The 23,909-nt window shown below is 35.4% G+C and overlaps 2 protein-coding genes across 3 annotated transcripts in view; both read left to right on the top strand.

The window, feature by feature from the left end:
- The first annotated feature begins 44 nt into the window (after window positions 1-44).
- Window positions 45-19,208, top strand: LOC121382556 (protein farnesyltransferase/geranylgeranyltransferase type-1 subunit alpha-like). The gene is made up of 8 exons (XM_041512015.1): window positions 45-235; window positions 4,070-4,184; window positions 6,895-6,999; window positions 7,639-7,749; window positions 9,022-9,183; window positions 10,041-10,103; window positions 11,946-12,120; window positions 15,300-19,208. Exons 1-8 carry the CDS (start codon window positions 91-93, stop codon window positions 15,402-15,404), a joined length of 981 nt encoding a protein of 326 aa, XP_041367949.1. The 5' UTR covers window positions 45-90; the 3' UTR covers window positions 15,405-19,208.
- A 1,842-nt stretch (window positions 19,209-21,050) lies between these two features.
- LOC121384737 (protein FAM160B1-like) overlaps window positions 21,051-23,909 on the top strand; it is a 66,410-nt gene continuing 63,551 nt past the window's right edge. For both annotated transcript variants that reach the window (XM_041515265.1, XM_041515264.1), the window contains exon 1: window positions 21,051-21,168. In XM_041515265.1, the coding sequence (XP_041371199.1) occupies window positions 21,112-21,168 (57 nt within the window). In that variant the 5' untranslated portion in view covers window positions 21,051-21,111. The remainder of the gene's footprint in view (window positions 21,169-23,909) is intronic.

Raw genomic sequence — 23,909 nt, 5'->3', positions numbered from 1 at the left:
GTACGGAAAAGCACGATCAATATTCCACATCCGGCTGAATTTTCCACAAGACAGCGCCCTCTTTCGGTTGAACTCCACAACACAATAAACATGTCCGACGGGAGCTCCGACGGTGAGGGTTCTTCCATGGACATATGGGTTCCCTACAAGGAACGACAGGAGTGGAAGGACGTTCAGCCGGTGGCACAGGACGATGGACCTCACCCAGTCGTTCAAATAGCCTATTCCGACAAATGTAAGGACGATAACAGTTATTTGGCACCGGGCCAGTCAACTCATGGGGGCTAAGTGCCCTAATTTGGCGGGAACCTTGACCCCACGACCTGTCGGTTACTACTGCTAGAAGAATGTAACATTATGAATGAAAGTCAAGTTACATTCTTGAGATATATATAGTGAACTATGGCTATGGAGTTTGTTTTGTAGCCGACTTAGTCTTCGCAAAGTCGTGTCTTTTCCAAATTGTGTGATTATGATATATCCAGATGCTCTGTACAGTGTACTCTGAATAAAGATAAACATTTCCAATTGTCTGTATTGTTTAATTTGTTATTGCTTTCATTTAACTTGTTTTTCCTTCATGATATCACAGTTAGGACATTAAGGTCGTTGCTTGATTTTCTGAGTGTTTAGTTGGAATATTAATAGTTTTTGAAACCGTGATTTGGTCTGTTCAGCAACAACAAAGATGCATACACTCGCGTTAATGGACCAGGGCTTGCACTGTCGGTACCTAGACAAATTGACTATTGGCTCATTGTTACCCCCCCAAAAAGGCTAATAAAATTTGCAAGTGGCTAAAATTTTGGCTAAACCATTTTGTATATTCTGATATGAACAAACTGTTACATAATCTATCGATCGGACACCTCAAACAATAATGTAGCCCAGTGGGAAAATGCTCGCTTGATGCACAGTCGGTGGGCCTATGGGTTATTTCTCGTTCCAACCAGTGCACCACGACTGGTACATCAAAGGCTGTGGTTTGTGCTATGCTGTCTATGGGGTTGTGCATATTAAAGATCCCTTGCTGCTAATCAAAAAGAGTAGCCCATGAAGTGGCGACAGCAGGTTTCCTCCCTCAATATATGTGTGATTCTTAACCATATGTCCGACGACATATAACCTTAAATAAACATTTTTGAGTGCGTCGTTAAATAAACCATTTCCTTCCTTCCTCAAACGATAATACCAAATATTTTTGTGACCGGTAACAAAATGGTGTCATCCAGAATAAGCCAACAGTGTAATGATGTTTGTTAATTTTAATAATCACGGTTATTAATTTTAACGGCATGTGTTCAACATGTATGAGAGCAAAGATCTGTACGTTCTAACTTTGTAAAGTCTTTGAACCAAAGTAATAAAAACTTAACAACAATGCACGTTAGTTTCAATGGAAACAGGTTGTTTCGCCTATATTACTAGTTCACTCCGAGTCGTTTTGAACAGGGTTGATTTGTATCTCTAACCGAGTCGTTTCACCCTAATTTTTATTTTGTTAATAAAGTACATTTATTCATTGATTTGTCTTATATCCATTGATTTTTAGATTTCACACATTGCGATTTATATTATATTTACAAATAAAAATGTTATAATTTTGTTTATTTCCAATGTCATTTAGTCACGAAATACGTACAGGCCTTAGATAATATATTCACAACATGACTAATTTAATTTAAGAACAGTCACACTGCATACTACTGTGGTTTCTTATTAAATATCTTACATACCCAGATGAGGTTTAAACGCTGAGTTTGGTATTTTTTATTTCACCCAGTTTCAGCTGAGAGAAAGTAAACCACTGATAAGGCATTAATATCCAAAGACAGAAAAATAACTAATATTTGGTAATGAATAATGAATAAACAGAAGAAAAAGACTTCAAAACTATAACAAATATATTTATTTTGGGGGCGAAACGACTTGGTACGAATGAGATTTAGGGGGAACCAACCCTGGGTGAATAGGATTAAGGGCGAAACAACACAGGGTTCGAAATGGTTTTCGGGCGAAACGACCTGGAATCATTTCAGTACACATGGATGCTAATTCAGGGCCGAATGACAAGTAGGCTATCCCAAGCTGTCTGTGTCAAAATAGGTCGCGCTTCACAGACAGCTGACACTTGGTCAGTCTAATGCTATGTAATTTACTATTAATGAACAATGTATTCCAGAGACCATTATAGTCTTTTCCGTAGGAATTTGTCACAGCATGGTATCTAGATTAAACACTTTTGTGGCATTTTCAGGACACTTTTTTTTTTTTTTTCATAAAAATTCATGAAAACCCCCCATAAAAGTTGATCGTCAAAAGAAAAATAATTGTAATTAAGGGTGCCTGCTTTAATAAATGAATGGCAAAATGTATAACAGAGATATTTTACTTTGTAATTATTATTTAATAATAGGCCTACATATCTGAGTGTTTCATAAAGGCAAAGTTCTATAGAATTAATGATTGAAAAAGTCTTGTTTAAACACTGGGTAGCATGGTGCTGCACCTTGTTGAAACCAGCTAGGGAAAAACACTACATTGAGTTCAGTAGCAGAGATTCGGGTAATTGCGGACACGCTGGCTTCTGGTGTATGGTCGAGATTGTCCACATTTTGCCGATGTCCGCAATTACTCGATTCTCCCCAATTGCATAACAATTCATTTTACAAATTCCACAAATCTCTATACAATTCTCAAATGATCACTGTTGGTAACCAAATTTTAAAAACAAAATGTTGATGAATAGTGACAATATTCCCAAAACTACATGAATCTAATCAATATGTATGTACAGGGTTCTGCAGTAGGTATGATGGGTCACTCGATCACTCAATTGCTATCATTATCAATGATATGGGTCTTCTTTTATTTTTTCCTTTACATCCAATGCCACACAACTAGTATGTCACAGGTCATGGTATGTACTGTCCTGTTTATGGGAAGTGCATACTAAAGATTATTTGTTTTATACTTAGTGGCTTACAGGTATATAGCAGTAATTTTGGCAATATATAATAAAAGTCCCTTCAACTAACAGCAATCCCCTGACTCGACGACAGTTCATATCGCAATTATGGTAATTGCCAGTCCTTCACACTTGAATATATCAGGCAAGTGATTTGCATTCAGTAGGAAAGATCTTGAGTAAAGCTTGCGTATATTGACAAAATGAAGTTTTGAATAGCACATCACAGTATGATATTCATATACTGGGGGTTAATGCCGCTTATTTTCAAACAACCAGTGTGAAGTATGTTACACGACTATACCTATATGTTGACAAATTTTGTTATTGAAATATAAGGTGCATACAAGTTTCAGTACTACTATGAGGAAGGTTAGAATATTACCAGACTTATTTTGGGTTTTTGCTCAACTTAAGTCTGATTAGAGAAATATTTCATTGCCCTTCACTTTTAAATTACGAGGTACATCCAATTCATTAACCGATACATGTACCTTTCACTGTTTGCATGCAGCTTGGGTCATCACAAATACATAAGGATATTTATTATTTATTTTACGTTTATCGGGGTATGAAAAAAAAAATCAGCAAATTGTGAATCGGAGAATCCATTCACGCATAAGTTTGAAGATTGTTTTTATTCGTACTCAGATGAACGTAAAATAAATAGACAATCATTATAATTAAAGTGGAAACATGTACTGATAATTACACTAAAAGTTCATATTTTTATCTTGAATGCATTTTTTAATTCTTAATAACGCTCAATAAGACAGTACCAAGTGCTATAAAGTGGTGTCATGTGATATCACGTTCCTTGACATTGAAAAATTAACAAGCTACAGTTGGACTGATGGGATTATGTTAAACTATAATGAATGTAACAGAAATTTTATTATATTCAAATAAATGTAATATTGTAAAATAAAATGACTAATATGGCATACATATAAGTTGTTTTATTTTCAAATTAAAGCAGAAATTGCTGTTTAATACCTAACATATTTATTTTACTAAATATTATATTCATTAGTTAATGGCTTTGTTTGTGCTGTAGTGTCATTGAATATTTATATATTTTTCTTTTCTTATGCTTTCTAGTCAGTGACGTCTATGACTATTTCCGTGCTGTGATTGCTGCCGACGAGCGCAGTGATCGGGCTCTGGAACTCACAAAGGATGCTGCTGAGTTGAACCCTGCCAACTACACTGTTTGGTGAGTTTTAACATTTTAGCAGGCTTCCTTCAAAAAAATTATTTGAAGGTACATAATAAAAGCAAAATTGATTATAAGTGCCCCTACGAAGTGGTTATGGGTTTGAAATTGGACACAGAATTTCAGGTACTTCAAAAATGACAAATTTTAAACAGCAATTCCTGTTCTATAATTTTTCTTTAAAAAATTGAACTCTATTAATTGCATTATTTTTAGACTACATAATTTAATGAGCCAGCCCACCTTTTGATGTGTAGTAATGGATTAGTTAGAATTATGTTGTAATTGTTTAAAGTGATCCTGGGTGATTTTTTCAACTTGCATTATATTATATAGCAAATAAAGTGTTGTGCATTTTTACATTATCACTAATAATATTATCGTATATTTCTATGCATTTAAAGAGTGATTGAAAAGTTCTCAGCCTAACTAAGACAAATTGCCCTATGGGTTTATCTACCTGTTACTTTTAAAGGTAGTCCCTTTGATGGTTCAGACACTTCTACCTATAGTGCTGCAGTGCCTGGATACCTTTGATGAAGAAGGAAACTCAACAGTAGAAGTTACATCTGTACATGTCAGGTGTCATGCCTTTCAGCTACCTCCTTTTTCAGATCAGGTGGTGCTAGATTTGGGTAATATGTTGGGTAACCCTCTACATTGCAACCGATCTAGTCGCATATGTGACCATCTTTTTCTTTTAGCAATTAAAACATTTTATACTATCTATATAAAAGTACATGTAAGTTCCATCTGGCTCCTAGATGGAAAAGTTATCGTAGAGGGCTGTGTTGGGTTCACGATCAAGAAGCTGGTCACCACTGATGTGTGAACAGCACACCTTTCATGAAACAATCGTCATGAACAACACATTCCATGATGTTCTGGATGTTTTCTTGCCTTATTCACTGGCTACATGCCATGGGCCTAATTCACTAAACACTCGCAACTTTGCGATCTCGCAGTGCAATGCTAAAAGACTTGCAAAGAAGATGCTTTGTTGTCTAGCAGAGCCAAAGAGACCTTTGTGAATTAGGCCCCAGGTGGTTCGCTCTCGCAAGGCTTCTAGAATGTTTTTACTGGCCTCGGATCCCAGTTGAGGCATGGGATTTTTAATCCAGATACCGACTCTAAACCCTGAGTGAGTGCTCTGCAAGGCTTAATGGGTAGGTGTAACTGGTTCAATAAAGGCCATGGTTTGTGCTATCCTGTCTGTAGGAAGCGCAAATAAAAGATCCCTTGCTGCTAATCGGAAAGAGTAGCCCATGTAGTGGCGACAGCGGGTTTTCTCTCAAAATCTGTGTGGTCCTTAACCATATGTCTGACACCGTATAACCGTAAATAAAATGTGTTGAGTGCATAATTAAATAAAACATTTCTTTTCTTTTTTTCTAGAATGTTCATAAAAATCCACTAGCCATGGGATCAGACTGTGATTTTCCAAATTTACTAGCCATGATTAAAAATTCACTAGCCCTACTTTAATAAATACAATTTTACTAATAGAAATAATCAGATACATGTATGTCACCTAAATACGGAGATAGACGTTAAAACCCCTTAGATTTGGTTAGGTGGGTGGAGCAGGATAGTCATATTTACAAAGTAGACTTACATGCAGCATTGGCAGGCCATCGGTCTACAGGCTGGTAGGTACTGGGTTCGGATCCCAGTCGAGGCATGGGATTTTTAATCCAGTTACCGACTCCAAACCCTGAGTGAGTGCTCCGCAAGGCTCAATGGGTAGGTGTAAACCACTTGCACCGACCAGTGATCCATAACTGGTTCAACAAAGGCCATGGTTTGTGCTATCCTGCCTGTGGGAAGCGCAAATAAAAGATCCCTTGCTGCCTGTCGTAAAAAGAGTAGCCTATGTGGCGACAGCGGGTTTCCTCTAAAAACTGTCAGAATGACCATATGTTTGACGTTCAATAGCCGATGATAAGAAATCAATGTGCTCTAGCGGCGTCATTAAATAAAACAAACTTTACTTTACATGCAGCATTTGAAAACTTAGTTTTTTTTCCACTAGCCATCGAGCATGATGATAGTAGTTATTTACTAGCCCAACATTGAATATCACTATCCATGAAAGTGGGGCTACCATAATCTAGAAGCCCTGTGTCGGTCTTACACAATCATGTCACTTACATGGTCTGTTTGAGTTAGGTGGAATACTTCAGCTGTTGGTCTTAAATAATCATGTCACTTACATGATCCCTTTGAGTTCTGGGGCGTAGCCAGAGAGGAAAAAATGCTGATACAAACCCAGGCCTGTAAAATAAATATCAGTGTCATGGAAAAAATAAAATAAATCTGGAGAAATTCCAGACGAGGCAAGTGCCTCATCTACCTCATGCTGGCTATGCCATTGGAGTTAGGCGGAGTATTTTAGCTGTCGGTCTTAAATAATCATGTCACTTACATGGTCCCTTTGAGTTAGGCGGAGAACATTTTGTTTACACTCGTATATATATGTATGATTTATGAATGATAAACTGAAATCATTTATGTTCCTGGTTTTATGAGTTTTGTAAGGGTGCATATTTGTGTATGACAGTATGGTCCTCTGTAAGTGTAAAACAATAAAGATGTAATTGTTGCAGGTCTAGTCTTTTCACGTTTTTTTTTTTTTTTTTGGTCATTCATTGAAAATTGTTGATGAATGTTAAGATTGTAAAATTAATTTATCTTTTGTGTTAAATTGCAGGCATTATCGCAGAATACTTCTGAAGGATCTGAATAAAGATCTGAGAGAGGAACTGAAATATGTTTCAACTGTCATCGAAGACAGTCCGAAAAATTATCAAGTTTGGTAAGAGTAGCTCCTAGATTCTCAATATTATTATTAATGTTTTCAGCCTATTTTTTAATGTTAATAACTTTCAGATACAATACAGGCTAGAGATTTTCGAAGCTATCTTAGGACTACAATATTGTAAAACTGATAAACTATGGCATCACAACAACGGTGATATCGTAGTGCTAAGATTTTTGAACACTTATTTTTTCTTCTTTTTTTTGAATGAAATAAAGTGGTCTGATTACATAATTTTAAGGTATGCAACATGCAACATAACCAGTTAAAATTGAGGGATCTTTTTTTAACTAACATTTTGGGTGTTGATCTATTAAATATTAATTTATGTCTATATCCAGGCCTTGCCTTGCCCATAGTCAAATTAGCCAATAGCTTGTTTTTATACCGGGTAAAGTGCCTATAACATTTCGTATTTGTTTTGTTTTTGTTTTTTTATATATATATTTTTTTATTAACCACTTTTTAATATTTTTTAGTCATACTCTGCATATCTGAAAATTGGCTGCAACAAAATTATTTCCATTGTGAACTCTGATAACTTGAAGGTCTAGCTTTTTTAAAGTTGCAACATTATTGTAGACGGCATTGAAACTTCTCTTTCACTGGGATAATAATATATTTTACTTGTTTTAGGCATCATCGTCGAGTGTTGATAGAATGGTTACAGGACCCATGTGATGAACTTGCATTTACAGAAAAGATTCTCAGTCAAGACGCTAAAAACTATCATGCTTGGCAACACAGGTAATTTTACTGTCATGCAGGGCTCGAACTTAGCGGTAGCTCAGGTTGTTTTGGCTACCAATTACTCGGGCTACTAGATTTTGTTTTGCACATACAGTTACTCTGCAGTCGCCAAAATGATTAGACACCTAAAACAATGTTTGAATAAAAAATAAATGATTTTGCTATTTTCTTTCCTTTTTTAAAAGTTTATTAAAACTATAGGCTACCAATTTTACTGAGGACTACCAGATTTCATAACCTGGAAGCCTGGTGGGCTACCACTGAAAAAAAGTTACGGTCAAGGCCTGGACTCATGTGTGAGATGGAGAGATAATTTGTTAGGTTTTTAAAAATAACTTGGTTTTTTTTATTTGTTTTTTTATTATCTAGTTGACTGCTTGGTTTTTCGTAAATAACATGCAGTTTATTCACATTTGAAAAAACGAGGACATACTGTACTTTTATTTGGTAACATTTTAAGGAGGTGTTTTTTTTCTGTGAAGACTGGTTTCTATTTTATTGTTTCCACGTCAGGGAACGTTATGATTTAGGTAAGGGGGGTTTCCGAAACAATATGTAAATGTTTATAATTTGAAATTATAAATTTTACTTGGACATTAATTTAGATCTACGTGGGTTTTTGGGGTTTTTTAGCCGGGAAGAGGGGTGTTCTGTACAACTGGGGAAACCCCCCATAATCTGCCCCTGCATGGGTCATTGACGAAATTATCAGAGCTTAAAGGAACCAGCTCCCATTTCAGCCAATTAAAAGCATTAGTTGACCAGAAACACAATGAATATACTGATATTCTAATCAAGAAACTATTCAGTATGTAACGTTGGTCATTAAAATATTTTTAATACTTGGAAAAATCTTACAATGGCAGCAAACTCAGCACAGTCTTTGTAACATACATGTAAGATGTCAATAGATTTTTATTCTATTTTTCTAATTATGTTGAAATCTTTATTAAAATTAGATTTGTACTTTAGTCAGTCCACCAAAAGGAATACTCATGATTAACTGTTGTATGACAGATCAACGTTATTTCTATACCTGTGTTCCAAGTACACAGAAGTAATATACAGCAGATTACGCACAATGTCATAAAGTTTAAAAGATAAACCTCACAAGTTAAACAACATTTAATCATCGAGACGTTTCTTAATTTTAACAGTGAGTCATAAGTTAAGCTTTGATAACCTATAGGTTATGATCTTCAGTTTTTGGTAAAATTTTCTAAAATCAAGGCCGGCATAATTACCTTTTATTCTTTTTTGTTTGGTCAGGCAGTGGGTAATACAGGAATTTGGCTGCTGGGAGAAAGAGCTGGACTATGTCAGTAAGCTGCTCAAAGATGATCTCCGAAACAATTCAGCTTGGAATCAGCGTCACTTTGTTGTGAAAAACACAACCGGTTTTACAGACACTGTCACAGAACGAGAAGTCGCGTGAGTTATACAGAACGTTAACAGGGATATTATTTTTCATGTGTTTTTTTTTTTTTTTTACCTGAAATATTTTTGACAAAGTGCAATGAATTTTATCTAAACTGGTGAAAAATTACCATTTGTAAACTTTGGTTTATAGTTTTGTGCTATTTAAGATCATTTCAGCTTTTATTTTGTAAATGTGTATTATATCCTTGAATCAAGCTTAGTGGACACAAAATATTATTAATAGTTCATCCTTTGAAAATGTACATCCAAATTAGAATATATTTTTTTTTTTTTTAAGATTGTTGATTTATGTAGAGTCCTTGGGCTATTTTTTGTTTCAGGCAGTGCGCCACAACTTGTATATCAAAGGTTGTGGTATGTGCTACCCTGTCTGTGGGATGTTGCATATAAAACACCCTTGCAAATGTTTGATATCCAGTAGCCGATGATAAATAAATCAGTGTGCTCTAGTGGTGTCGTTAAACAAAACAAACTTTTAACTGAGCTTCTTTATGAATTTATTTAATATTTTGTTGCCTTTTAAAGACCGCAACATGTGCAAGTACATATATGATGATACCATGTACATGGCAGTGTTTCTGCCAGAGAGAAATTTTTGTGTATGGTGCTATGGAATTGAATGCAACCACAGAAAGAAAATGGGTTACGTTTAGGGTTAGGGTTAAGAAAATCTTATAGTAATGATAAGAGTAATTAATTTTGTCAAAGGGTGAATTAAAAAAAAAAAATCGGCAAAAATAGTTGGCTATGGCGCCATACCCGTTTTACCCTCTGGCAGAAACCCTGCATGGTGATGCTTATATTTTTATCCATGAGCCACAACTTGAAATATTGAATTTGTTTTTCAGGTATGCTCAAGCGATGATAAAGAAGGCTCCCAACAATGAAAGTGCTTGGAACTACCTGAAAGGGTATGTATCATTATTAGCAGCTGTTTAGCTATTAACTCTTTCACCACTAAGTTTTACAGTCTTGACCTTCCCTGCACACTGAGTTTAAATAGCAGATTTATGATCATGTTTGTTAAAGGATAAAACTACTTGTTTTATCATTAATTTTAGTTATAGGCTATACATTTCCAGAAAGGTGAATGGACGGCTGTCTAGATAAAAAAAATAATACTTTAAAAATGTTAGATTCAACAGGTATAAATCTGGTAATTACAGGTAAACTATGCATATTACTCACCTATTTGAGTAGGTAGGACTGGTAATTTAAAAAAAAACCCAGTACAAATGTTTTTCTTGTTGGATAATTAATTAATTAACATTCCAGTTATAATTTTAAAATATATATTTACAATGCTTTTGCAAAATTAAGCTTTCATTTCATCCACAGAAATATCATACCACACACCTTTGTTGTTAGCAGGATCTGTATCACGCTTTTTTTTGGCATTCATGTTGGTAAATTACACAATTTTTCCATACACTGTATTGGAATAAAATAGCGAAAAGTACTCTATGGCGTTTGTGTTGGCGTCAAACACTTTTACGGGCCCCGGATTTTTAGTAAACATTGATCTGCAGGTAACCGAATATGGCTCATGTGTCCAGGTAAACTCAGGCGCGTGGTAAAACAGTGGCAAGTCATCTTGTAACTCGTCATCGGTATCATTTTCTTCTAAATTGCCATGTTTAATGACATTTCGTTCACGATTGCCAATCTCGATTAAATCAAATGCACCAAAGTCCATATTATCCCACATTTCATCATCGGAAAACCCGTCATCTGAATCGCAACCATTGTTTTCAACAGACGAAATTTCATCACCTCGGTTCATGTTTAATTACAGTCAGAATATCAGTATAAACTTGGAAAAACTCATTCAAAATTCGCTAGAACATGGGCGCAGCCATTACAGTGTGTCACATGGCAGCTATGGTCGCGCGAGATTTTGTCTAATTATAATATTGACGCGTCACTCGGCGCCAAATATGAACAGGTGTTACAAGCCGCTAAACCGGCCTGTCGTGGTGAGAGGCACTGGTATCGCAAGCCGGTATACCGGCCTGTCGTGGTGAAAGAGTTAATCATAAAGGGTGAATCAACCAAACACTTTTTTTGGTCAAATATTAATTGAGACAAGAAAAAAGCTTACAGTGACAGGTTTTTGTTTTTTTTCTTCTTTAAAAGTACTGTTACACAGGAGTGCTAAAAAAAAGAATGCAATAAATTAGATGAGATGCAAAACATATTTTGGGCTTTTGTGTATCATGTATCAGATATCTGAGTTATGATTTTCAGATAGTCATAGCCAGCCTTGTCACTAACTATATAAGTAACTGTATAAAGTGCTACTATGTGCCCTATATTGTAAAACATTTCTTAGTTGAGAAACCAAACCCATGACAACAGTGTACACATTTTGAGAGAAAAACAAGTTATGATTTTATTGTGGCAGTGGATTAGGGCAGAAAAGTGATAATTATGGGCAGGTTGGAACAAACTAGGGCTAGAACACCATTTCATTCAGGACATTTGTACCTCGGATTTAACCAACAATGGCAACATACATGTTACGAAAGTAATGTTTCAAGTGAAGCCACTCGCATTAATTTCATGTCACATTTTAGTCTGACTAACATCACTCGTATTAATTTAATAACACATTAAATTCTTTATTTTCAATATATTTTAAACAGGTTTAAAAATTTTGATACTACTGATTTAATTGTCACAGTATGTTTTATAAAGTGTTTTCATGACTATTACCAGTAACTGGGTTCACACTTTATTTTTTCTCTCTGCAGTGTTCTGCTTGACCGGGAGCTCAGTAAATATCCAGGTCTGATTGAGTTCTGCTTAAAGCTTTATGAAGATCAGATTCGATCTCCATACCTGATTGCATGCATGGTGGACACATATGAAGAAATGTTGGAGCTCGATTGTGAAGATAAAGATAATGTTTTAAAAAAGGCTTTAGAGGTATGTACAATGTATTATTGCTGGCTTATAGCTGCAGGAAACGATGGTATCACTGTGTCCTGTCTGTTATACAGGGTTATTATTTTGTAGACCAAAAGCAGCTATAAATAAAGAAGAAATGTTTTATTTAACGATGCACTCAACACATTTTATTTACGGTTATATGGCGTTTGACATATAGTTTAAGGACCACACAGATATTGAGAGAGGAAACCCGCTGTCGCCACTTCATGGACTACTCTTTTCAATTAGCAGCAAGGGATCTTTTATATGCACCATCCCACAGACAGGGTGGTACATACCACGGCCTTTGATATACCAATCATGGTGGCTGGAACGAGGAATAGCCCAATGGGCCCACCGACGGGGATCGATCCCACACCGACCGCGCATTGAGCGAGCGCTGTACCACTGGGCTATGTCCCGCCCCAGCTATAAATAATGCAGAAAATTAAAATTTGCAGTGATCAAGCATATACGATTTTATTCCCAGCTTGCAGAATGTTTTAGTAACTACTACTGAATAGAAAAATCCTGTTTCTGTAATATGAGATCCAGCATATTTTACAAATAATCACTTTTCTTATTTTTGTCAATCATCCATTCATTGTGTGTTATTATAATGGTTATTCTATGAGGAAACACGGGGCGAGACTTAGCCCAGTGGTAAAGCGTTCGCTTGATGTGCGGTCGGTTTGGGGTCAATCCCCTTCGGTGGGCCCATTGGGCTATTTCTCGCTCCAGCCAGTGCACCACGACTGGTATATCAAAGGCTGTGGTATGTGCTATCCTGTCTATGGGATGGTGCATATAAAAGATCCCTTGCTGCTAATCAAAAAGAGTAGCCATGTAGTGGCGACAGTGGGTTTCCTCCCTCAGTATCTGTGTGGTCCTTAACTATATGTCTGACACCGTATAACTGTAAATAAAATGTGTTGAGTGTGTCGTTAAATAAAACATTTCCTCCTCCTTCTATGAGGTAACATGTACATCAGGCTATTTGCTAAGTACTTTGGGCAGTGTAAGATAACAAAACAATTACTTTTTTTAAAAGCTGATTTTCTGTAAACTCAAATCAACATGGTAATAGTTGGTCCCTTGTTAGACATTATTTTGTTTATTTCAAGGGATATTCCTAACTTTCAAACTGTTTCTAATATTTGATGGTTAAAATTTTATTGTTAAGAAGGCTGTATGTACTTACCTGATATATGTACATGTATGTTACAATTGTCTACAAAGTCAAGATTATCGCTTTAAAAAAATAAAAAATAAAAAGTCTCCAAAATAAATTTGAGTCAAAACTTTTCATATCCCCACAATGCAGTTTGCAAGGGGGGGGGGGGGGGGGGGGGGTGGTGGTTACATTAATTTAGTGAATTAGTTGTGCCTTTTGCAGGGCATAAAATTTGGCACGCACAATTTTGTCGTTCGTCTGTCGGTTTTGCAAAACCAATATCAACATGAACGACAGATCGTTCATGCTAAAACCGGCCTCGGTGGCGTCGTGGCAGGCCATCGGTCTACAGGCTGGTAGGTACTGGGTTCGGATCCCAGTTGAGGCATGGAATTTTTAATCCAGATACCGACTCCAAACCCTGAGTGAGTGCTCCGCAAGGCTCAGTGGGTAGGTGTAAACCACTTGCACCGACCAGTGATCCATAACTGGTTCAACAGGCCATGGTTTGTGCTATCCTGCCTGTGGGAAGCGCAAATAAAAGATCCCTTGCTGCCTGTCGTAAAAGAGTAGCCTATGTGGCGGGTTTCCTCTAAAAAAAAATCTGTGTGGTCCTTAACCATATGTCTGACGCCATATAACCGTAAATAAAATGTGTTGAGTGCATCGTTAAATAAAACACTTCTTTCTTTCGTTCGTGCTAAAACAATTACAAAGTTGGCACTGTCATTAGAAGTGTCAATAACATTTAGTAACGTAGTCATACGTTCCCTTTGATCATTTCGCTACGTGCGGAAAACAATACACAGTTTGGAAGTTAAAGCGGTTTATGAGTATTTATTAAACGTGACATCATCTTAGCCCGGCATTTAGTTATAGAGTTATGTCAGGACCTAAAACGCAAAAAGGACACCGTTAGTGAAAAAACTGGTGGTTTTCTGACGATTTCGCAGTTAATACAAACGAGAATGGCGACGTATGTAAAGTTATATGCAACGTATGTACGGACAATTTTGTGGCTATCCGAAGTGAAGCTAGGTTAAGACAAATGAAAGGGTCAGCTTTCGACAATGTCAAAAATTATGTTGATGGGGTGTCATATGACATACACAGCGAAGAAGATAGTACGTTTAATAAGGGACTTTAAAATAACGAAATGGAAATTAGAACATGATGAAACACTGAGTTGCAGCATCGATTGGATCGATCGGGGATTCGCAGAACTTCGGGTCTTTCTGTTCAGACCCAGAAGCTCAAAGCTCTGGGAAATCCCTGTTTCGTTCAGACTGTTGTTTGGCGCCAATAAGTACTCCCCTGTAACAGAACAGATGGGGTAGTGTGCTGAAATATAAATGGCAGCTTTCAAGTTAGTCCCAGCATACCAAATAATAATAATAATAATTTAGTATTTATGATAAAAATTTGGAGAAAAGCTACGGAAATCGCCCATCTTAGATTCTCATTTGATTACCGTTGCCGGTTAACCTTTTCATTTGTATCCGAACCACTGGAGAAAATCGTTCGTGTAAACACTAAAACCACACAAACGACATATTGTTTGTCTGAAAAAATTAAATTTATGCCCTTCTTTTGCTATAAGGGAGTTTTCATTTTCTATAAAAACTGTTATAGCCAGAAAGACCAAATTCATAATTTCCAGAGCACACCTCTAAAACTGTTCAAGATAACTTCATAAGACTTTGTACACATATTAATCTAGTCGTCTAGTAATACTTTTTGTTATGGGGGAGTTTTCATTTTTGAGATTGTTTTTGTTACTGTGGAAACAAATAGGCAGAATGACCAAATTCACTGGTTTGTTAGCAAAACTCCAAATCCGTTCAAAATACCTTTACAAGAGGTTATACAAATATCAAATCTAGTGATCTAGCAGTATGTTTGCTATGAGGAAGTTTTATTTTCGGGACTGGGGATATTGACACGTACATCATTTTGTTCAATCTTAGAATACAGCAAACAATTTTTGCCTTTTCTTTTCCAGCTTTGCGATTCGCTGGCAGAAGAGTATGACACCATTCGACGAGAATACTGGAAATATGTATCAAGATCTCTGGCATCAAAATTCGGGACCGAAATTAATGCTTGAAGTTTCATATCCATTACGTACAGTTACAATGTTCTCTAACATTCAGTTTGATTGAGGTTATTTCTTCAAACTCCGTTTATCCATTTTGATCTGACGATAACAAATGTTTGCATGCACAAACTATCCAGTGCCACCATTCACCAATTGTTCCATCTTATTTTGTGGGAATATTTATCCATTTCAGTGTTAATCAGGTTTATATGAAGTGATCTGAGTATTTTTATTTTATTAAAGTGAATGGTTGTGTTCAGGAAAAAATAATTCATCAAACGAGGAAAAATGGTTTAACCATTAATACATTTGACAATGAGACTAACTCCACTATGTTACATTAATGCATGTAATTTGCAACAGAATGTCTTGTAACAATGGCTTTAGTATGTTTTAATACTGTAAGCATTTGACATGTCTTTATACAGTTAGTTCGACAAATGTATGTTTTCAGTATATATAGATCACTATTTCACATTCTATGCTAAAGACTGATAGCATTATGGCATAATAGCTTCAGCTAATTATTTAATATATATTCAGTCACAATTAATAGTGTTGAAATAATGCCCAAAACCAACATGTATGTACAATCCAATTTCTAAGTAGACCTGTGAAGCACTACTGGTATAAGCGTATACAGTCGTGTCCGGTGTATCGGCGCGTCCAATGATTTGGCACACTTGGTATTTAACTTAAGTAAGCTTTGGAAGTTGTCATGTTGTTGGTGCGTTTCACAAATAAAAGCTCAATTCCTTTTTCAGTGATTAATCCCCTGATGGAAGTCAAGTGTCAACATATATAGAGTTAAGGGTGCAATTAAAAATTATTAGAATTATCAATAATTATATCATAATTTCATAAAATCGTTCACATGTTTTCTTGTATATACATGTAGGTCAGCCTCATTGATATTAAGAATGACAAAACCAGTCGAAAAAAAACAACATTTCTGAAATGTAATTAATAAACTATAAATCTTCGGTTAGTTTGGTTCAAACTGAAATCTTGAGCGGAAACTGAAAAGGAAAATACACTAAAAAGTAAACAAATCGAACGTTTTAACACCTTACACTCATTCCAGTTCACAATAGTCACATTATTACAAAAGATAACATATGTGGGTGTACAGTCTACCCTAGAGAAAAATCCATGTAGGCATGCACCTGCAGTATTGACAAACTGTGAGACTCGAGAAAATTATTCCAAAACTTTTCGTGAGATGTGTCGTGTTTGGTCGTTCATTTTCACAGTAAATTTTTTAATTTAAAAAGAAAACAAATGCTAAAATAATCCTGGAACAAGTCTAGTGTTCATGGACTACAAAATGAGGTCATGGGCAGTCTGTAAATAGTGGTGTTACTGGGCTATATCTACTGCACTGAATCACCGGACATGGAAATCGTTTTGGATACAAGGGGGTGCCTACATTTATGCACAATTTTAAAATGCTTATTTAATTCAGACATAAAAATGTAGTGTATTTCAGATTATGCACTGTTGCTTTGGTGAGAAACACATTTTACTATGTACTTCACAGTGTTCACAGAGAAAATTATATTTGAATGCTTAGGTGCGCCACTACACCAGACAGCACTATTATGCTGAAAGGGAAAATAGCTGTCATGTAGTTAAAAAAAAAAACTAAATCAAAATGAATTCTTTAGTATGGATTTTCAAAGGTATCTTAGCTCTATAATATCATAAAACTGTTGTAGTCTATGACATCACTATAACACATGCCATAGCCTACTACAGATAGCTTCAAAAATATGAGCCCAGTTTCTTGAGAAAATGAAATTGAAAATTAATAATGCGGAAGTGTTCTTGCAAGATTTCTGTCTAGTATCATTCTTCATTATTATTTTTACTACAAGTCTTATTTATTTTTCAGATGCATCATTCTAAGTCTCAGGAATAATATTTGTGTAGTATTTTTGTTTGCTGATCTTTAGTATGGGATTTTAATTTCATTTCACCGGTGCAATTAGTACTGTGTTATCTACTGGTTCTTCAGAGAACCTTTGTTTTATTTGGTATGATTATGTATTCTCTAATAATACTATGGTAACTATTGATTTGTTTTGTGAGAGTATTTATTATTTTGTCCCTTTTATTTTTAGTTGCTAACTTTTTGGTGTATTTATCAGAAGGATCCCAACTGGCTTTTAACTTTATTATTATTGTGGGGGTTTTAGTTTCTTCTTTTTTTGTCTTTTTTTTTTGTCTTTGTAAATATTTTCTTTTCATATTGGTTTGTTATTAGGGGAGAGGGCCAAGTATGTTGAAATGCATGCCTGGTCCTTTTGTTATAGGTTGTATAAGATTTAACTATGTTTTAATCAATTAATACAGGGTATTTAAATGCTGGTATCATAGGAATCAATGGAGGTGGGTCAACTTTGAAAATACCGGTAATGCATATTGCTCCTTCACACACACCCATTGAAATCAAATTAATATTTAATCGCTCCCCACCCCAATTGTTGTCATCTTTGAATACCTATGAGTATTAATTGAATATATATTGCATAGTGTAGTCAAATTACTGTGACCTTCTCTGCAGGTAAGATATAATGCTAAATTGTTGCTGTGGCTTGTCCAAGTAAATGTTTATACTGACAAAGCAAAATGTTGGTTGCATACTGACAGCAGAAGGAATCAATCCGACTTGCAAGTTATACTTTATCATTGCTTTTTTAAAATATGCAAAGAAAAAAGGACAAAATGGTACTAGTCATCCTTAATGACACTATTTGTAGCTCATATAAGATAATGAAAACATACAACCTCATAATTTTTGTCGGAGTTAGCTAGCCATGTTACAACAGCATTTGTATTTGCATACATTTGTAACAAATGGGAAGCAAACTCAGAGCTAAGATTTGTTTTTCTAATGGTAGAATCTCTAAGCTAAGAGGCATGTTTTTTGTGAGGCACGCAAGTGAATGCTGTGCATCCCATTCGGCTCCAGAATGTTTTGTATTTTATGTATGTATAAAATCAAGGGGAATAACTTTATTTGCTTGCATTTTGGGGAAAAGTGGAAAACCACTCATTTTCCTAGGTTTAAGGTTATTTATTACTATAAAGAATATGTTGCAATTGTTTTGGTGTAACAAAAATTATTTCCTATCCAAAACAAGTTCATAAAAGATATTTTTTGAATTTATAGGTCATGTATTTATAATTTCTGTTTGGGAGGCATTTGAAGTGTAATATCAATAGTCTGACCCAAAATTCTGTTCATTATATGTAATTGGCTAGTTTTATTCACATAAAATGTGACAAGTTGTGAACATCTAGGCTCTGTATTTCTTTCAGTTAGGTTCATAGTGACATACAAACATACCATTGTTCTCGTGAATATTTCATATTTGCAATTGTAAAATAAGATATATTAATTCTTGGCTGTAAATTACAAAGAAATTATATTTTTGGGGGTAGGGTTTGGTTTTTTTATTTAAAGAAAACTATTTTTTAATGAAAATAATATATATTTGGCTAATGTTTTTCTTATTAATGACGTTAAATTTTTGCTTGGATTTGACATAACTAAAATTTGTTTATAAACATTTGTGTGGTGGTACATGTAAACATAAACTGTCATTACTCCATAATATTCCAATTTGGCTTTTTACCTCACACTTTTTTTTCTTTTTTTTTTACTGTTTTTATTGCGTTTTTTCTTCTTTCCTTTTAAGCCTGATTGAAATACACCTTGCTATGTACACATGGTTTTGAGCAAATTTGTACTTGATAATTATCAGCTTGCTAAAAGTATTGCTGATGAAAAATAAATGATTAAATCTTTATTGCTATTTGCATTTTATTTCCAAAATTATATTAATTCTTCATACGGAGGATTTAATACAGTGAAGAGTACCTGCCTTGATGTTTTTTTGTGTGGTGGTTTTTTTTTTTGGGGGGGGGGGGGGGGGGGGGTATCCACTGCCAGTAAAACTATGTACCTGTGTTTGTTGGGTGTGTAACCATTAATTTTGGTCAAAAGAATTTGGCTGCTGACCCCAATGAACAGGTGGCTGTTAAATATAGGTAAAATGAAGAAGAAAATGCATTGGGCATATGGTGGCCATCATGGACAAGTGACTGTTAGACCAGTCTCGACTATATATAATTATATATATGACCTCACATTTAATAAATGCCCCCCCCCCCCCCCCCCCCCAGTTGCCAGCATCTTCCGACATATATGCTAATTTGAGGTAGCACCTTTAATATATTGATTTATTTGTAGAGGGGTATCATCCACCTCAGTGACAATACTACCAGTGTGATACGGTGTGCCAAAACAGTAGAAGTGATAACCATGCAACCAAAACCACTAATACGCCATCGTGTGGGTCTGGACTCTGGCAAGCTAAGTTTCTAGAGGCAGTCAGGTCGTGTTCCCTAGGAAAATATATTTTGAAAAAGAAAATTGCTTGGAATGAGTGGTGGGCGATCCCCGAAACCACACCCTCTGTACATGCACCTGAACAAGTTAGTTTGTTTTGTTAACGACACCACCTAGAGTACATTGATTAAATAATCATCGCGAAATGCGACTAATGTCCCATTTGGGCAACTTAAATATTAAAAAATAATAGTGTTAGTCGCACAAATAATATTTGGGCGATCTTCTTTAGAGCTATAACATATGAGCCACTATTAATATTTGTATTGCATATATTTATTCCACATTTAAGTCTTTGTGGTTCGTGGTTCACTTAAAATATAATCGCTCACCATAATTTGCCAACGTCCATCATGTTTTGGGCCACCATATTTTTTGGCAAGTTTCGAGCCCTAGCTGCAATTGGATGTAAAAACTGGTAATTCTAAAATTGTCAGCAATATAACTGTCAAACGGTCCGTCGTGCTCTCTTATGGTCCGAGTAGTCGGACTTTGTGTGGGGTTACTTGGAACATAAAGTAATACATGTACCAAAGTGTATAGTTATATTTTGACGTTTAAAACAAATTACCACCATCCTAAATGAATATCCGGTAAATTCACGTGTTTACGGTAAATTCGTATAAACGTTAAATTTTGTGAGGAAGTTGTCCAAGTATTCTTGGCTGCAGTTGTTCTGGGCATATATGCAATAAAGCTATCTATATCAATGTGTTAATCATTATAGTTAGTTGTGTGTGTGTTTGCGTAGCTTTTTTATTTTATTTTATTTTTGTATTTTTTATCATCTACCTAGCCCGAGTACTCTGACTGTAAGAGAGCTAGACGGACACGCTACGTCCGTCACTACACACAAACACACACATATAGGCCTGTTATATCGATGTTGAGTGAACAGAAACAATTTAAAATTTCGGGATATCGGTGATTCGAGAAGACGATGCTGTATATCCATTCGTGACTTCGAAATACCCATGGCTGACGAAATAATAGAGATAAATAAAAATAATGACGTTTGACTAATTATATTCCAACTCTAGATATAATGTGTCAAACTATTTAGAATTAAATATATATAATATATATATTGTGCAAAGTTTTCGATGAATTACGGTAGTTATCAAGTAAACCGGAAGTTGTTGTCTGTAAAATGAAAACGACTGGTATCCTGCAACAGACAATTGCTTATGGTGTTACTATCAGCGAAGCAACAGCAGAATTGTGCTATCAGAAAGTTTCCAAGTTCTTGGAAGTTTGGTAAATTGACGTGGAAGTTAGGTGTTAAAAACATATTTAATCATGCAAAAAGGCATGTTTTCGAAATTCAGCACTCTTATACAACAAGCAGTGGATTCGGTAAGAATACGTAATTGCAAATAATTTTCAAACGTTAGACAGACATTTTGTTAAACAGTTAAGTCTTACTGATAATGTGATTGATTCCCTGAATCATTGATTGGAACCCCTCCCACGCAACAATTCCTTTCTCTGTAAGTGACAACAGTTACAACACCTTTGTATTCCACAAAAAACCCCTAATACTGACTAATCCTTCCCACAGTAATCGTCTTTTTTATTTTTACATACTATGAAATTTACTACAAGTTATTTATTTCTGAACCGATTGTTTTCTAAATTGCACACAAAAATATGGTTGAGTATTGTTACTGTTATTATAAAATCCAGAGTATTCTAAGGTCTCGCTACACAATTGACTTCCGGGTAAGACAGGGTTCATTCATCACGGTCCACTATAGTTCTAATTGTGACACATGTTATGGTTCACATATTCACTAAGAAAGTTCTAGGAAATGGTGAAGAATTAAAATATGATGTATGTTTAATGGTAAGCCTTCTGGCTGTATTTTGCCCATGTTATTTTGTAATATTGTACATTGACCTTTTGGGACATGGGTGTATAGCGCAAGAGATAGCTAGAGTGAATTGGTTAATGAACCGCCTGTTCGGACCGGTACTACAGCCAGATCGATGCGGATATATAGCAAAAGAACTGAGACGGAAATGTTCTCAATTTTATAGTAAAAATAAATGCTTATATAATGTATGTTCGCAATGGTGTATGTTGTTAGTGCCAACGAGAACCCATTCTATCGACAATCTTCATTTGAAGTTGGGCAATTTAACATGGGTTTCAATGGCAGATGACATCTGTGTAGTGAGACCTAAGTTCAAGACTCAGCAATTTTCATGAAATTCATGAGCATGATCAAGCTTCAATCGTTGTTTTTGCTAATAAAAACATCAGAAGAGACACCAAGAGGTCATGAACAAGTTTCACAGAAATAATGTGATACAAACAGGTATAACCAAAACAAAATATTTATACAGTTTTTAACTGTTTTCACTAATTCCTGTTTTCATCCCAGAAAATAGGGGTGGGCTGTAGCCCTGTGGTAAAGCGTTCGCTTGATGCACGGTCGGTCTAGGATCGATCCCTGTCGGTGGACCCATTGGGCTATTTCTCATTCCAGCCAGTGCTCCACAACTGGTGTAACAAAGGCTGTGGTATGTACTATCCTGTCTGTGGGATGGTGCATATAAAAGATCCATTGCTGCTAATCGAAAAGAGTAGTCCATGAAGTGGCGACAGCGGGTTTCCTCTCTCAGTATCTGTGTGGTCCTTAACCATATGCCTGACACCATATAACCGTAAATAAAATGTGTTGAGTGCATCATTAAATAAAATATTTCCTTCCTTCCCAGAAAGGAAACCCCGCATTATCAAAAATACGGAAGTAGACAAAAATGGTTTGGGTTGGATGGTAGAAGTGACGGCTTTCAGTCACGTGACACATTGGGAGGTACTCTGTAAGGCCATGATAAAGTAATTAAATAGAAGAAGGAAGGAAATGTTTTATTTCAAGGGATATACCTTAGTTTTTAAACACTAACGCATATTTAAGACTATTATAACTGTTTTTGGTAACTTAAATCATACTTTACTTAGATTTTATTATTTAGATTATCAATTTCTGTACATTCGAAGTGATTTGGTCATCCTGGTGTTTTTAATATCACAAAATGCATTTCTCGTATTTTTTAAAAACGCACGTGTGTCTGAGAAGTAGCAGTTATGGAGTTGAGTTTAAGTCTATGTTTTAGAGGGTATTTCATCATTTTAAAGTCAAAGACTCATGTTTCACTCAATTGTAACTTTATCCAAATGTGTTACAGGTTTGTAGATTAACTAAACTTAGTGTTAATTTTCACGGATTGAAACTAGGGTATGTCCCTTTAACGACACACTCAATACAGGGTCATTCCGTGACAACTCAACCAGAGGTTCACGGGTCACCATCTCCAAATTTTATAAAATTTCACCCATTTATACTTCTATATAAATAATGAACGAATGCGAAATTTTAGGGACAAATTCTAATTAGTTTTGAAATTATGGTTGATCAAGTGCAGGGCCTGTTGTCCCATTTTTGACATTTGCGACTGTGTCATGTGATTTTGGGCACCTTTTAAATGCTAATAACTTAATTCATTATAAAGATATTAAGCTGCAATTTGCTATATTAGCTAATTCATACCTGGAGAATCTATAATTGTACTCATGTCTGGGTGTGACAGAATTCCAGTTCATAAAGAATCTTGTTTTCAGATGTTTCACTTTACAAGTATGGTGAAAATTGATATCCAATGTGTAGACAGATTAGCAAAAGAATAATAAAATGTAGAGTTTAATACTACATGTATAATAGAATTTAATATAATTTCAAACTGTGGAGCAAGCAACATTCTTCATTGTTGGCAAGTATTGCTGTTTTATTTTCTTTTTATATTGCTTTTACATATAGCTTCATTTTTTTATGAGATATTATTAATTGAAAAAAAAGAAAGAAATGTTTTATTTAATGACGCACTCAACACATTTTATTTACGGTTATATGGTGTTAGACATATAGTTAAGGACCACACAGATTTTGAGAGGAAACCCAATGTCGCCACTACATGGGCTACTCTTTCCGATTAGCAGCAAGGGATCTTTTATTTGCACTTCCCACAGGCAGAATAGCACAAACCATAGAATTTGTTGAACCAGTTATGGATCACTGGTCGGTGCAAGTGGT

This window comes from Gigantopelta aegis, chromosome 10, assembly GCF_016097555.1.
Source record: "Gigantopelta aegis isolate Gae_Host chromosome 10, Gae_host_genome, whole genome shotgun sequence".
Classification (NCBI taxonomy): domain Eukaryota; kingdom Metazoa; phylum Mollusca; class Gastropoda; order Neomphalida; family Peltospiridae; genus Gigantopelta; species Gigantopelta aegis.
The sequence above is the reverse complement of the archived record's forward strand: the minus strand, read 5'-3'. Positions and strand labels throughout refer to the sequence as shown.